General features: G+C 42.3%; 1 protein-coding gene across 1 annotated transcript in view; it reads left to right on the top strand.

The window, feature by feature from the left end:
* Positions 1-4826: 4826 nt before the first annotated feature.
* Positions 4827-14610, top strand: part of LOC144141239 (cytochrome P450 2H2-like) — a 63614-nt gene continuing 53830 nt past the window's right edge. The window contains exon 1 of the mRNA XM_077672797.1: positions 4827-4936. Within this exon, the coding sequence (XP_077528923.1) occupies positions 4907-4936 (30 nt within the window). The 5' untranslated portion in view covers positions 4827-4906. The remainder of the gene's footprint in view (positions 4937-14610) is intronic.

The raw sequence follows: 14610 nt of genomic DNA, 5'->3' as shown, positions 1-14610 counted from the left end.
CTTGTACGTCTTTGGAATGCCACGGACACATATAGCCTGATGACGACGATAGATTACCAATCAACCAATATTAGTATTGCAGAATTATATGGCTGCGTTAAAGGCAGCAATATATCTCCAATATTCGTGCAGTTTGCTCTAGTTGCCCGGTTATACTTTTTTTCGCTCACGGTTGCCAAAAATATCTACAAAAATACACTTGCCAGTTAATCTAAAAAAGTATTGTAAGGATCGTTACTTTTAAACAAAGAATGCATAAGTGCCATGAAACTTGCAAATGTGTCTCGTGCTGGGCGGCCTCTTTGGATCCGAAAGAACTGCAGCCATTTGCAGAAATACAATAAATTCGCAATTCGCTTACCATGGCCGAGTTAAATGATTAGGTGGGGGAATTGATTCGCCAAAATACTCCTGACACCCTTATAAAAAAACTGTGGCTTCACTTAGTGTCTTAACCGCATTTCAGAAAGAATGCTTTCCTATATCTCGCCAGAAGACGACAACCATAGCTTGCGCGCAAAAAAAAACACTGGTTGTGTGGCACAAGCATGCCTTATGCATTGAACGCTAGCCACTGCTCTCTCCGACACCCGAGCCACTGGTTACTACCATGTTCCTATGTTTTCAGCTTTAGTAAATCGTCCGCAGCCATTCACGGCGGTTGATATGCAACCATTTTGCGACGAGCAAGACTCCGGAATCACTGGAACTTCACCGGCAGTTCACAGTCCTCAAGTACAGGACCAACTTGGCGACGTGCGACTTCGGGGGCTACCCATATTCATTTGCATCCCCGGCTTCTGCAGAAATAATGGTAGGAAATGTTTCAATTTTTTTTAAGATAACGACATGAAGGACGCTTGCAAGAAACGCCCTCATCTGCTAACGCGGTGCGGGGAACATACATACGACATTTTCTGCGCCTCGTTCAACCCAAGCAACTTAACAAAATGGTCTGCCATGACATCGCTGAGGTACTAAAGGCTCAGATTGGTCCGCAATCTTGTGCAGTTTTCTGCAGGGCCCGCTTTGAAGGACGGAAGCAAAGGCACGACGAAACGGTCAGTGATTACGTGGCAGTGCTCAAGAAACTAGCAGCGGTTTGCAATTTTGGCACCAGCACAGATACGACTGTGAATACATCAAATATATTACTCAAAGTAACAATGAATTATCATTTTCTGCCTGGTCTTTGAACAAGCAAGTCCACCATCCGCTATTTGCAGAAAAGAACTTGACATTGAAGACCCCTTTAGACTTTGCACTGCGAGGTGAAAACACCCTTCAATACCGGAAAAAAACCTACAGGTGGAATGGAGAGAGATTCGCAATACTATACAAGTACCTGCAATGCAGCAAGAACAGGTCTCTCCAGTAGCTCGAGTAACAGGATCATCAGTAACAGCAGCTCCAATAACAGCTTCATGAATCTCTGCTTGGTATACTGGGACCATGGAAACCAACGGCTGAAGTCCTCTCACCACGTTTGACCAGATGGTGTATCATGTTTTCGGCGTATGATTACGATATTGTGTACAGGCATGGAAAGAACCACCAAACGCAGACGTGTTAAGCCGACTGCCACTGCAAGGACCCATTTATGAAATAGGCACCTTGCCACGTGCTGCTGTTCTAAGCGTTATCGAGCCCTCCGCTTACTTCTACAGAGGTAGCCCTTCTGACGCAGCAAGACAACATCTTGCGATGGATTTACAAGTGAGTTCAATGCGGCAGAGTGGGAAAACTCATTGGAGATGATTTGTCTCTTTACCGGTGCAGAGCGAGCGTACTGGCTCCTCATTGCGAGTATCTCACACTAGGATCTCGGTTGAGCATACCAAGATTAGCCGGAACTGCAACTTCTGCACGCTTGCCACCTAGTCATGGTAGCCCCGAAGTGACCAAGAACTTTCGCATGGTGACCCGGAATTGAAAATATGATTGAAGAAATGGGGAAGAATGCTCCTAATGCGAATAAGCTCAGAAGAGCCCACCAAAAGCCGCCCTTACTACGAAGGACCGTACCCAGACTCTATGAAACAAACTGCGTGTTGACTTCGCGGGGCCACTACTCGGCAGCGCCTAAATGGTTGTTTTGGACGCGTACACGAAGTGGTCGGAAGTTTGTCCCGTCACACAAAAAACAATCTAAATTTGTCGTTGACTGACTTTGAATTGTTTTGCCAACCTTCGGCATTACACGAGAAGTCATCTATGACAACGAAAAACGTTTATTTCAAGCGAAAGAAAGCAGTTCTGCGCATCGAATTGCATTCAATTTACAACGTCACCAGTGTATCACCCTGCAACAACTTGGCAAGCAGAATGATACGACGCCGAACTAAAGAGAATACTCTTAATAGATGAACACTGCTCCATACAGCGCCAACTTGCAAGGTTACGCAAGCGGCAGCACTTGACGGTGCACAATGAGACAGAAATACCACCAGCGAGAGCGATGTTTGGCCGTGAACCAGTATATACCCTCAATTGGCTCAAACCAGAAAAGGAAACTCACATATCTGATCACCAGCAGATACCTAAAGAATCACGTTATTTCGCTGATTGAGAAAGGCCCCCCATCAGACAGTTCTTTAGAAAGCAATGATGGATTAAAGGCTTACTTTCGCGCCGCGTTGGACCACAGTCCTGGAGGGTAAAACGCGCCCTCATAATTGTCTCCTATCATCACAACCACATCAAGAAAGCGAGACAGAGCACCACGCCAGGGAACTCTAGCACAGCAGACGATTTCGCTGATACAACGCAAGAGAAGCCGTCGAGCTCCGCTGTTCTACTGCTACCGTACTCGCTGGACTCTCATAATAAATTCCTCCCAACCATCAACCTCGACATCTCAAGCAAGGATCACCCGGGTCTAGGCGGCCTCGCGACCGCTACTGAGACTTCCCTTCCAAGTTGCCTCATTAGGGGGGGGGGGGAGATTTACATGTCTTTAGAAGCCAACAACGATGATGCATTCCCGAAATTGTCAAGCACTGGTTGTGTGGAACGAGCATGGCTCACGCGTCGAACACTTTGTACTGCTCTTTCCGACACCCGAGCTACTTGCTTTTGCCATGTTCACATTTCTTGAACATTATTAAATCGTCGCCAGCCATCCACGGCTGCGCCGACACAACACTTTCTATGCCGTAGTACCTGCTTCTTGGATAGAAAAATTATTGTGTTTCTGTTTTTCTGATTGTAGAATGAAATTTCGTCAGGGTAGAATTGTCACGGTCATCACGGAAAGCAAGTTCCAGCTATCCGGTAGAATGCCGTATATATTGAGAAATAAGTTTCTGCGTAGAAAAACCTGGCAGCATCTTCGAAAAAGTATTGAAAGCAGACTTTTGCTTTACGATATTTTTTGCATGATTATTGCGTGTACAGTCACGCATTGGAAAGCGAATACTATATCTAAATCAGGGGCACGTAAAGATTCTCCCTCGCCGTTTGTAAAAATCGCAATCGGATAAACTAACGGCAAAGAGCTACGACAAAAAGAATCCGGACGATTATAAAAAAAACAAAGCATCCGAACAAAACGTTGAAAATAAAAACCTGTGAAAATGACAGTGACAGCATTCAGCAAAAACACGCGCAACGTACGCGCTGGAATACTGCTCGTTGCGAAAAATGGCACACGAGCAATCGTGGACTAGCTACACTGCACAGCTCACTGGACGATGAGGGTTGGTTCAAGCTACCGCAATAGCAAGTTTGCAAACTATTACACACGATCGGAATATCAGGAGAAAGTATGTTGGTTTTGGCAATAAAATCGTCGGCTGGCCGGCGCTTCTCTAAACAAAAAGTACCCAGAAATTTCGTGGAATGGCGAACACAAAAACGTACTGAGGAGAGGTGGTAAAGGGATACTGCCTTCGTATTTGCGAAAATGTAGCGTACTGGTAAGGTATTCCTTTTGGCAAAGAATGTTTATTAGGGCGGTGTGAGAACAGAATTGCTTACTGCGATAATTTACACATATTTGTTGCTCCATGTAGTTTCTCAATGACTTTGTTTTTTATAGTTCATAATGTAGTTTCGCCATGTAGTTTCTCAATTACATGTGTTGTCCTGTCTTCAAAACAGTGTTTAATCGTTCCTTTTCGCTTATTAACAAAATAAAGGAAGCAAAGTTCTTCAGACAGAAACTCACGTGAGCCGCTCCGCTGCTTGTAAAAATTAACCATTGCAGACTTGTACGACCAACCGCCAGGAAACACTTACTTCCGCTGACCACAAACGGTGTTGTTCTATAAATACGGCTGTTAGGAGTAAGGACGTTTCTTCGCATGCCTACAAAAGTGCATGCTTAAAAATATCACAAACTCATCTGCAGCTTTTCGGTTTGACATAGCGCGCTATGAAGTAAAATAAAGGAGTTAAAACTTAAACAAAACAATGACATGCTTTCGGGGCGAGGAATAACTTCCTTTGTAAAAATAATAACGAAAGCTTAGAATCTACTGGTACACATTCGACGCCGCTGTAATTATTTTTATAATAAAAGAGATGATCGTTGAACGCGGCACAATGTTTTGTTCTTGGCATTATTTCTGCATCTTTCACTGATTAATGAAGGTTACAACAGATGTTATTTATCCTTGAGAACGTTGTGTCCTTGACTTTACAGGAAAGTCATGTCAGAATGCGGTGAGAACGAGGAGTTGGATTCTTTACACAACGAATTGAAAATTTCCTCCGCCAGGGCACATCCAATGTACGGTAGGAAATAATGTCAGCGAAATAAAAAAAACGCACACAAGATACTTTTACCCTGCAGCTGCGCCGTGGATGCCGCTATAGCGCACGAAGTCGTCATAGCTATCGGACACACAACTAGGCTTCTCTATATTTGAGGACACCTGCTACGGCATTTACCAACGCTTTCCCTATGTCCTGGTCTTTCGTTGCATCGCTATTCGTAAGAATTGCCGGAAGTCGGCTTTTTGCTTATTTCATTCTTCTGCAGTGCGTGCATAATTCTGTAATTTATTTATATTTTGAAATTTACCTCTCCGAATGACAAGGTTTTACCATTCTCTAATGTATTGAAATATAGGCCACCAAAGAAACCCAAAATGGAAAATGAAACGTCACATAGCATTCAATTGCCTGACCTTGAACATCCTGGAACGGTTCGAGCCTCCGGCAAGTAAGGAGAATAGATAGCTTTATATCGTGGTATTTAACAACGAAGTTTGGAATAACCACTGGGCTGAGTCGAGCCCTCAAGTATAACAATAGCGGATTTATCCTTTCTCTTTTAGCGTTCATGAAACACATCTTTTGGGTATGTTATCCTGCGTGCTTCTACCAAACTTTTCTGCATTGGTCTAAGGCATTTTAATGGTCACGTTTTGCTTAAGAGTGAAAACAAACGTTACAGAACTTTGAATTTATTGTACGGTTTTATTGGACGTCTTTGCTCCAGTTAACGTAAGCAAATAGTTGAATTCGTATGCCATTATTTATGTACCGAAAACTGCTCGTCTTCAGTACTATATTTATTTCGCGTGCAGCCGACTAAACATGGCGTCAAAAGACCACTTTCTCTTAAACTGAGTGTACAGCTAAGCAAACACCTGACACTCAGGTACCGGTGCCAGCGTAAATTTACTAATTTAGTAAGATTAGAAATTTTGAAAAAAAAGCAAAAAGAACTTTCTTGTGCAATAGTTGGCAATACCCGTGGAGTGATGCTAAGGGTATGATTTGGTTTGTTATTCCTCAATGACTACCAAAACGCGCATCTTGTTTTTTAAATTCAAATACGCTTCGACTCCTCCCAAGGAATCTTCACGAAATGGGATGGGAAAACAATAGCAACATCAGAAACGGTGCCGAGAGGTAACATGAACATATCCATAATCAATTGACAATTACTTATTTACGATCACCCTTATTGTGGTGGTGTGTAAACAATTGCGTGAAACAAAATACGTTTCTTTTTTTCTGCTGTCGTCATCCGCCAAGTGCCCCAATAAAATTTGGCATCTCTACATTGTTTCTTCACCCCAAAATCATACGTAGGTTCATTGCATGGTTGCTTTACGCTACTCCTGAAATAAATTTTGGCGGCAAATTTATCTCTTTTTTTGTGAAAAAGGCAAATGATGCTCATAAAATTACCTTCAGATGGAAAACCTACCGAAGTATTTACGTACTGCAGCTGTGCACCTTCGCATACATTCATTGAAGGTTGGTGTGTTCGAAAAAGGACACAGCTGTTTCTATAAACCTACTCTTCCCCTAAAACCTCATTATTAGAGGCAGACAGAAATTCCCAAAATGTAACTCATCATTTGTGAACAAAAAATCGCAACAGGTAAATAATCGTCTGGGCGCTGATAGTATGTTTATTACTCCGAATCTCACAGCAAATTTTTGAAAACGGCAACATCAAATATTTATCCGCTGGAGACTCTCAACAAAGTTAGCAGATGCACTTTCCGATTCTTTCGACGATTATGCTGCGTAGAGCTTTGCTACGTAAGTTCCCACAGATTTCGAACACCCCAACACCAATCTTCTTCAACATATTGTACCTACGAAGCAAGGAGCTTATTCTTATGGAAAATTTCTGTATCCGCATTTCGTTCTCTAACTTTACTATTTCCTTGAAGCCTGCGTCTTTTTTTTACATTTACCGGGGATAGGTAATCAAATGGCTGCGCATATGGTTCGCCCCTGGCCATTCACTACCCCGTAGCCCTGCAAGGGTTGTCAAACGTGTGTATGTCATTTTTAATTAACTGAATTAGCTCTGTGTACAACGAGACTGTATCCTAATACATAGTCCTCATATTTGTGTGCCTTATTTGGCCAGCAGAGATTTAGTCTGAAGACTCCCAGAAAGACCCGCTTGGCTGATCTGTATGCAAACAGAAGGTATTAAAAGATTCTTTGTCATTCTTGTTAATGACTGGGGAACCTTACAAATAAACATCTTCACATGCTCAGCTTACGCCAGCTTGACAACAAAGAATTCAGCTTTCAGTTTTCAACAGTAATTGGAGCCCGTTAGAACTCGCCAAACCTGCTTATCATTACGAATTTGTTCTGGCATAGAAATTTCCGCGAATAATTGGGAGTCCTAATAACTGGGTTCACAATATTTTCAATGCCATAGGTGGTGATGTATCCCTGCCCGTAAGTGCTGTTAACACCGCAGGTAAAGCATATTTTGTAAGTTTGATATAAACCTTTTAGCCAACGTGAAGCGACTGGAGCATCCGCTGTAAGTATTATCCCTGTTTTTCTCCATAAAACATGGTAAGAACTCCAACAGAGAGGTAGGAGATAGTTTTACGGCAATTTTATTGGGCTGTCAAGCACCTTTACTCAAGTGTATTGTAAGCCTCCTGTGTAATAACTGGTCTTTAGAAGCTGGTATATCTCATTCATGAACGCTCTATCAGGATCGCGGGCGTCATAACCTCTTGATGGTACAGAACGACAAAAATACTTGATGGAGGACTGAAATGTTATATTGCAAAGCTATAGGCAGTCATTTTTAAACAGGAAGTATTTTTGAAAATGTCTCTTTCTTTTTCAGAACGAGCGGGTAGAAAATTTTATACACCTTAAGGATACAGTTAAACCTGAACGCAACCAAGTTCACAAAGTTCGCAATCTTTTGTTACATTCACTTTGGGGAAATGCAGATCGTGTTGTTGAAGCTGAGACGAAAATTCTAGACATCAGTGAAGGAGAACGTACCCCTTGCGGCTGCTGCTTCCTCACAAGCTTAGGCCCTAAACGCCTTTCCAAAGCGGCAAAATCTCTTACCCCCATATTCACAAGCCTAACTTAAGTATGAACTACACCGTATTCATAAAGAAGACCATTTAGTAAACTCGATCATGTTTTTGCGATCAAAATTGTTGAGAAGCTAGCTGCGCTGCCGGCGATATTTTTGTTTCTCGTAGGCGAAGAATGCATTTGTTTTTGTTTTTGTCTTGAAAACAGTCAACGTTTCTATCACCGAAGAATCGATACCACCGATAGCAGTTGGGACGTGTGGCTACACGCCGACAGGAAGGGCTAGGACCTAAACACGTAGGACTCAATCCCACAGCGCAGTCACATGTAAACACGGAAGGCAGTTTGAGGTGCGGGTGAAGGAAAAGTGGAGTATAGTTACTCTTGCTACCTGGAATCAAAAACAGCAGTGGCACGGGGCTATGTAACCCAAAAGATGGCGCTAGCGGCTCTTTTTTCATCTTCCTGGCAAATATCGTTTTTAGTTTATTCTATACGTTTTTGTAGGTTCGTGGTGCTAGTTCTAGCAAAATTAGTGCATTTCTACGGCCACTTCTTCATACAAAGTTATAAAAACGATGACTGATCAGCTTAGCGCCTTCGTCGCATTAGGTTTACCATCACACGGCTTGATTACATAATGGTCGCAAACACACGGGCTTCAATGTACGTTCCAATTGGAAATAAAAACAAAAACATGCTTACTTCCAGGATTTAGCAACATAGATGTTCATTATATCCAGGTTTAACTCTATAATAAATACGAAACTCTACTGCAATGTCATTGGGCCAGTTCGAAAGATCTAAACTTACAGATAATAAGACAGTTTTAAAAGGATCTTAAGATACTGACACTAAGTTGTAAAGCTTAAAGCTATCAATCATCCGGTAACTATTTGGATGTCTAGTCCGAATTTCTAAGTGTGCCTCTTCAATAAGGGTCATTTTAAGTATAAAAATGACTTCTAAACTTTTCCGAGTCTTAGGCAGCGGACTCGATCCCGGCCATGGTGGCAGTTTTTCTCATGCAGGCGAAAGGCGATAATGTCCACGTGCGAAGATTTGCGCGCACGTTCGAGGTATCCAGGTTCCCAAAATTATTCTGGTAACAGTCGCTACGGCGTGCGTCATAGCTGAAGTGTAGCTTCGGCGCTTAAAACCCTACAATCAACACATTAGCCAAGTCATACCGATTGAAAGCAACGACCGTGAAAGGCAGTTTTTGTGAATATATATATATATATATATATATATATATATATATATATATATATATATATATATATATATATATATATATAGATAGATAGATAGATATATCAAGAGAGAGAGATAGATATATAGATATTTAGATATGCTGAGGTTCGGTTGCTATTTTTGGCAGTGAAGACCACAGGGGGTTTAACTTTGTTTATAGCGGAATGTGAATGTCCCCGTTTTATTAAAAGTGTAGTAATACCGAAATTATGGTACCTAGAAGTAAAAAAAATAAAGCAGCTTCGTACTTGTGGCGCAAGGACAGGGACAATGTCAACGCTGGCAGCCACACCAAGCTTATAATGGGTTCAGCTAGGCTTATGCGTGGGTATTCGTGGGAACACGGGAAATATTTCTGTGGGGTTTTTCTGTGAGACTCAGTCAAGTTTTCTGCATGGCGTGGTAGTTATCGCCCTAAGTTCAATGAAGATACGGTGATTAAATTATGTACAGTAAACGCGTGCCAATCATCTTTGTGGTGAAGTTTCCTAAGTAGCGGAGGCCACCACGTGAGGAGCGTTTCCTCAAAAGGTTTCACTCGTGTGGCAGCCCGTGCTAGGTTGGGGTGGTGTGTCATCTGGGTTGGTAATTAAGACGTTAAATAATGTAATTCCGTGTGGGCCTCCTGGCTTCTTTTTTTGCCATGACTTACTTTCTTTGAAGCATCGAAACGGCAACCTCTTGTGGCAAAAATCGAAAATGCGAGTAACCACAACAGGCGCTTCTGAAGCCGTTCTTTAGATGTTATATCGCGCCTCCGTCAGGAAGCAATATGAGTGAGGCCAGAGCGCCGCAAGGCAAAGCTAAGGTGCGGCTGGGGCATGCAAATGATGGTATCACCGTAAAAGGTTTTTCTGGGTGCGTTCGCACGCACGAGCTCACACTAAACAGCATCGCTGTTTAAAACCACCAGCGGCCGTGTGGTTCTCGCTAAGAATTCCTGTTTGTGGTGAGTCATGCAGGCAACGTAGAACTTCCGAGTGGAGGTGTTCCTGAGCAGTTTGAATTACTTAGATTCTTAAGAGGCGATGTTAACACGTGAGAAAACGCCGTCTAGAAGCGCATGACGAAGCAGACAATTGTTATCTAGTTCTGATGTGAGGCGGTCAATTATCAATTGTAAAGAAAGGACACAGCACTACTGCTGTTTTTATTCACTAGATGGAAAGAGCAAACACGGAATGGTCAGTGCGATGGTTTGCACATTATTGAGGGTCTCTGTATTTCCGAGAATTGAGCGTGACAGAGTAACTGAGTAACTTATAGTAACTGACAAGCTTGCAGGCGCATTTCCGTGTAACCAAGGCACCCGTCACTCTTTCAAAGACGACAGTCTATATGAAGCGCGGTGGTCAGTAGGAAGGCTGAAGGTGCCGCCATATACGTAGTTTCTAGAGTCTGGCGGTTCTCAAGAGACTTGGACATTTTTTAAATAGTAGAATATTTTAGCTCTGCTTAGGTAAAGCCATGCCTTCGATAGGGTGGCGGCTCCCGTCAATTCAGATTTTGGGAGGAGTGGTGAATTAAAAATTTTCTTATACCCGCCCATCCAGAACATGCAAAAGCCAGATAGCTTTTTTTAGACCCTGGGCAACTAGGTGCATGTTATTTCAGGGCCCGTGAAGTGACAGGCGATGTTCTAAAATTTTGGCCCGAATGGGCCAATATGGGAGCAAATATCTACAAAATTTTTTACACCTTGTGGGGTACGAAAGCTATCATTAGCGCGCTTTATTTCAGCATCGTGCCTAACATACACGTGTGGAGTTGGCGGAAAAATATGGTGCTATTGTTGCTACGAAACTGGTAATGCCCTGGAAATATCTGGAGGTTGCATGATCTAAAATACGAAAGGAGGCGATATTCGACGAATGCGTAACGCAAAGTGAGTGATACATTGTGGCACAGAGAAGATAGCAGGACCAAGTGTCCGAGTTCCAACTAGGCAAGACGGAGAAAGGTTTAGACGCTTTACATCCGTTAATACCAAACTTTAAATTGGGAAACTCCAGAGAAGGTTTAAAGCGGAATTCTTATGCTCATTGGGATCGGCAGCAGTGAGAAATTACCCTAGGGACAAGTGCAGGGACAAAAAACGTCTTAGTAAGACGTGTTAGTCTCACTCCTCTGTTGGGGGTAACTTTCGCTACTTACTGTAGAAGCAACGCAAATTTCTTCTACGCTACGCGCTCTTAACAGCACTAAAGCATGAACATCAAATTAAGTTATTCGCGTTGCATCATGATCATCCTGTTTTTATGTCGCATATTCGAAAGAAAATAAGTGTTAAGTTTGTGGAATTCAGAATTAACACACCACAGGCGACATTTGCACGTTGAGGATCGGTTTGCTCATTCAACCACCTCAAAAATGCACGATTGGTAGAGAAAAGCACACCTGTACCCATGAGCGACCGGAAACGTAATATCGTGGCAATTCCCGCACAAATATAAACTTATCCGCTGCTACGTACAAGCATGCCATTACGCATGCGACATGTGTGAACCACTCTTCGTTATCCGCTATATTTTATTCAGTTGCGCATCCGGCACAGATGGTGCATAGCAGTAGGCTGCCATGGTCACCGCAGAAAGCAAATACGTCAGTTTATTTCACATAGGAGCAGCTCAAAACTGGCTGGTCATATATTCTTGAATGCCGATATGCCTTTCCTGCAGTAAACGTTATCAAAGGGGAGGTGATAGTCAATGAAAAAAACAATTTCTTGAATTCACCTGTTGTCACGTTGTATGCAGCAGATCGACATGTTTTGTGCCTAGTTGAGCAATTTGCTTTCGTTTGTCAATATTTTCTGTGCTCAGAGTAAGTGCACGGCGTTATTTCTGTCTATAGCCACGCCACCCAAGACAATCTTTTAATGACGATTGTCTTGAATAAATGAAATGAAAAAATTAAATGTTGCATACCCTCAATTCAATACAGTTACACCTAGATTTAAGGAACCTCTATGTAACTAATTCCTGTGTTTAACGACGTTCTTCAATTCCCCATTGCTACTGCCATAGAAGCCACTTTTTGTGTGACCTCTATGTACCAAAGGAGTAGTGGCGGTTAACCTTGATGTACAGAACTCGCTAAGTTGATCTTTCAGTGTTTTTTTGCACTCTTAATAAAACTTGGCCGGATAAATTCACTAATTTATCAAATAATAGTGCTACTTTAAGCCACCAGCAGTAATGAAAACGTTTAGAATTGCCAAAAACAATACTCGCCTTTATATGACGGTGAAAACAGCGGCTAGCGCCATCTTAGGGCTTACGTAGCGCCAAGATTAGGTTTTGCTTGTGTGCGTGACACCAGCGTGGCAGTTCTTTTTTGGTCGCTGCTACCGCAAACTACTGTCTATTGCAACGTGAGTGAGGTGCCGGCTCGAGAGGCCGTTGTTGAGGTGCTTGGCATTCCAGTCGGGGTTTAGTCGCGCGTCTTAAATGCTAACTGTCGGGTCGGTTCGCTGGTGATGAGGTCTGCTGCCAGAAAAGTAAAAGTTTTCTTCTTTCGTAATCAGCTCGCATTTTTAAATGCCGTAGCCGCCTTGTACAGCATTCCAGCCAGCATGCCTTCAACAATGTTTAGTGGAAAAAACACCATCGTGTTTGCGAAAAGGCGCCCTTTCAGCACAGGTTTCGTTTTTGAAACTTCTTTGGAATCCAAAAGTGTCCAAAGGCAAACAAGGTACTCAAGATAAGTTTCTGAATACGGGGGTAAGTGATTTCTCTTCTTTGGAGGGTCGAGTAGTGCCAAAGCTCGTGTGAAAGCAGCAGGCAATCACGCACTTTTGCACTGTGAACTAAATCATTGAAGGCTGAGTTCACCTTCACAGATATCTGCCATTCTCAATTTCTTTCTGCTTCATTCACGCAAGACTTCACTGGAAACCTGGATGTAACGACAAACTGGATGTAGCAAAAAATCGCAAACTTTTGTCAACTTCGTTATATCCACGTTTAACTGTAGTGCAACTCTGCCTCGAAAAATAAAGAAAAAGATACGAAACGCGAAAAAACCACACTCTTGGAAATTGTATTGCTAATTTTAAACTCGGTGCGTTTTGAAATGATATATGTACTTGAGCGGCATGTTAGTTGTACGTTGCTTAACGTCGCCTCACTTTCCAGACACATTTCTATAATATCAATATACGTTGTAGTAGAAGAATTTGCACAAAAGGCTCAGTCAAAGTATGGGTCCCAAAGTGGCTTGGTGTGCAAAGATTCAAAAATTACCTGTCCTCCTGTGCGGTAACCTTAAAGGCTCTAAATTTTGACACTTCTGTGAACTCGTGCAATTGCGAATAAACAAAGCAAGGTACACTGCAGCTGCTCTTACTACGCAATTCCGGTAAACTTGCAAAAGCGTACCACGAGCTTACCCTTTTCAAATTGGAGCGCTAATGGATGGATTGTGGTATACGGAAATAAATTATTAACGACGTAAAAATATTGAAACGTGATCAAAATATTCTTAAAATACTGTTGCAGAAACCTCTGTTCTTAAGATAAATTATCCGCCAAGCGTTGTAGCAGAAGGCTCGCACATCGCCCACCTGACGACAGCAGAGTTTTAAGTGTCGCACTTGTTCTCATCGTACCTATGTACGCATATGTGAATACCCTGTTGCGTATACAGAGCCCGTGGAAGCTGCATAACGAGACTTGCTGTCTTCTCGCTCCTATGTCGTGTTTCGTGGCAGCTTGTGGGCCTCATAAGATCTCGCACAACTAATAACGACAAGCCTACTACGCAGGCGCATGGAAGGTTTACATTGCCGGGATTTATTTATTTATTATTTATTTCACAGTATCCCTAAAGGCCCTCAATAGAGGGTATTATATAGCGAGGGGGGGGGGTATACAGACACGAAAAATACACATGTTCAAAAAATAGAAAAAAGAAGAAAAGAGATAGTTAAGAAGGAAACAAGAAAACTTCGGTGCAAAAAGAAGAAGACAGATAGAAAAGAACGAATAAAAAAAATTTAGGTACAACAAAATATGGCAGGAATGCAATGTGTTTTAGGAAAAATAACACAAACCGATTGCGCTTGCGCAAGAGAGCACTGACAAATGACAAGTAAATTAGTCTACGGAACTAGATAAATACAGTGATAAAGACAAAAACGTTGAAGAGCAAAAAAAGAGAAGAGCGGTGGGTGTACAATAACACATTTCAACGAACAATACAAATCAAATCGTCACAATTGGCGAAGCAATTCTTGAAATTTACTTATGTCAGTTTGAGTTGCTATATATGGGGGTAAATCGTTCCAGTCAGATATGGTGTGGGGAAAGAATAAATTTCGTACAAGGACGAGTGACATAGTGGGCGTTTAACTTTGTTGGGATGATCCCTGCGTGGAAAAATGGCTGATGGAGGCTGAAAGAAATCGCTTGGAAGTGTTGGGTGGAAGTAGATTTTATGGAAAAGGGACAGGCGAGAATATGTGCAACGAGCGCATAACTTATCCAGTTCAGCACGCTGTTTTAATGCTGCGACGCTTTAAAATGTAGAATAATCAGAAAAGATGAAGCGAACAGCACGATTCTGTAATGACTCGAG

Source organism: Haemaphysalis longicornis, unplaced genomic scaffold (assembly GCF_048455015.1).
Source record: "Haemaphysalis longicornis isolate Haplotype H1 unplaced genomic scaffold, Haemaphysalis longicornis Haplotype H1 scaffold_6, whole genome shotgun sequence".
Taxonomy (NCBI): Eukaryota; Metazoa; Arthropoda; class Arachnida; order Ixodida; family Ixodidae; genus Haemaphysalis; species Haemaphysalis longicornis.
Note: the sequence above shows the minus strand (reverse complement) of the source record. Positions and strands in the feature narration are given on the sequence as shown.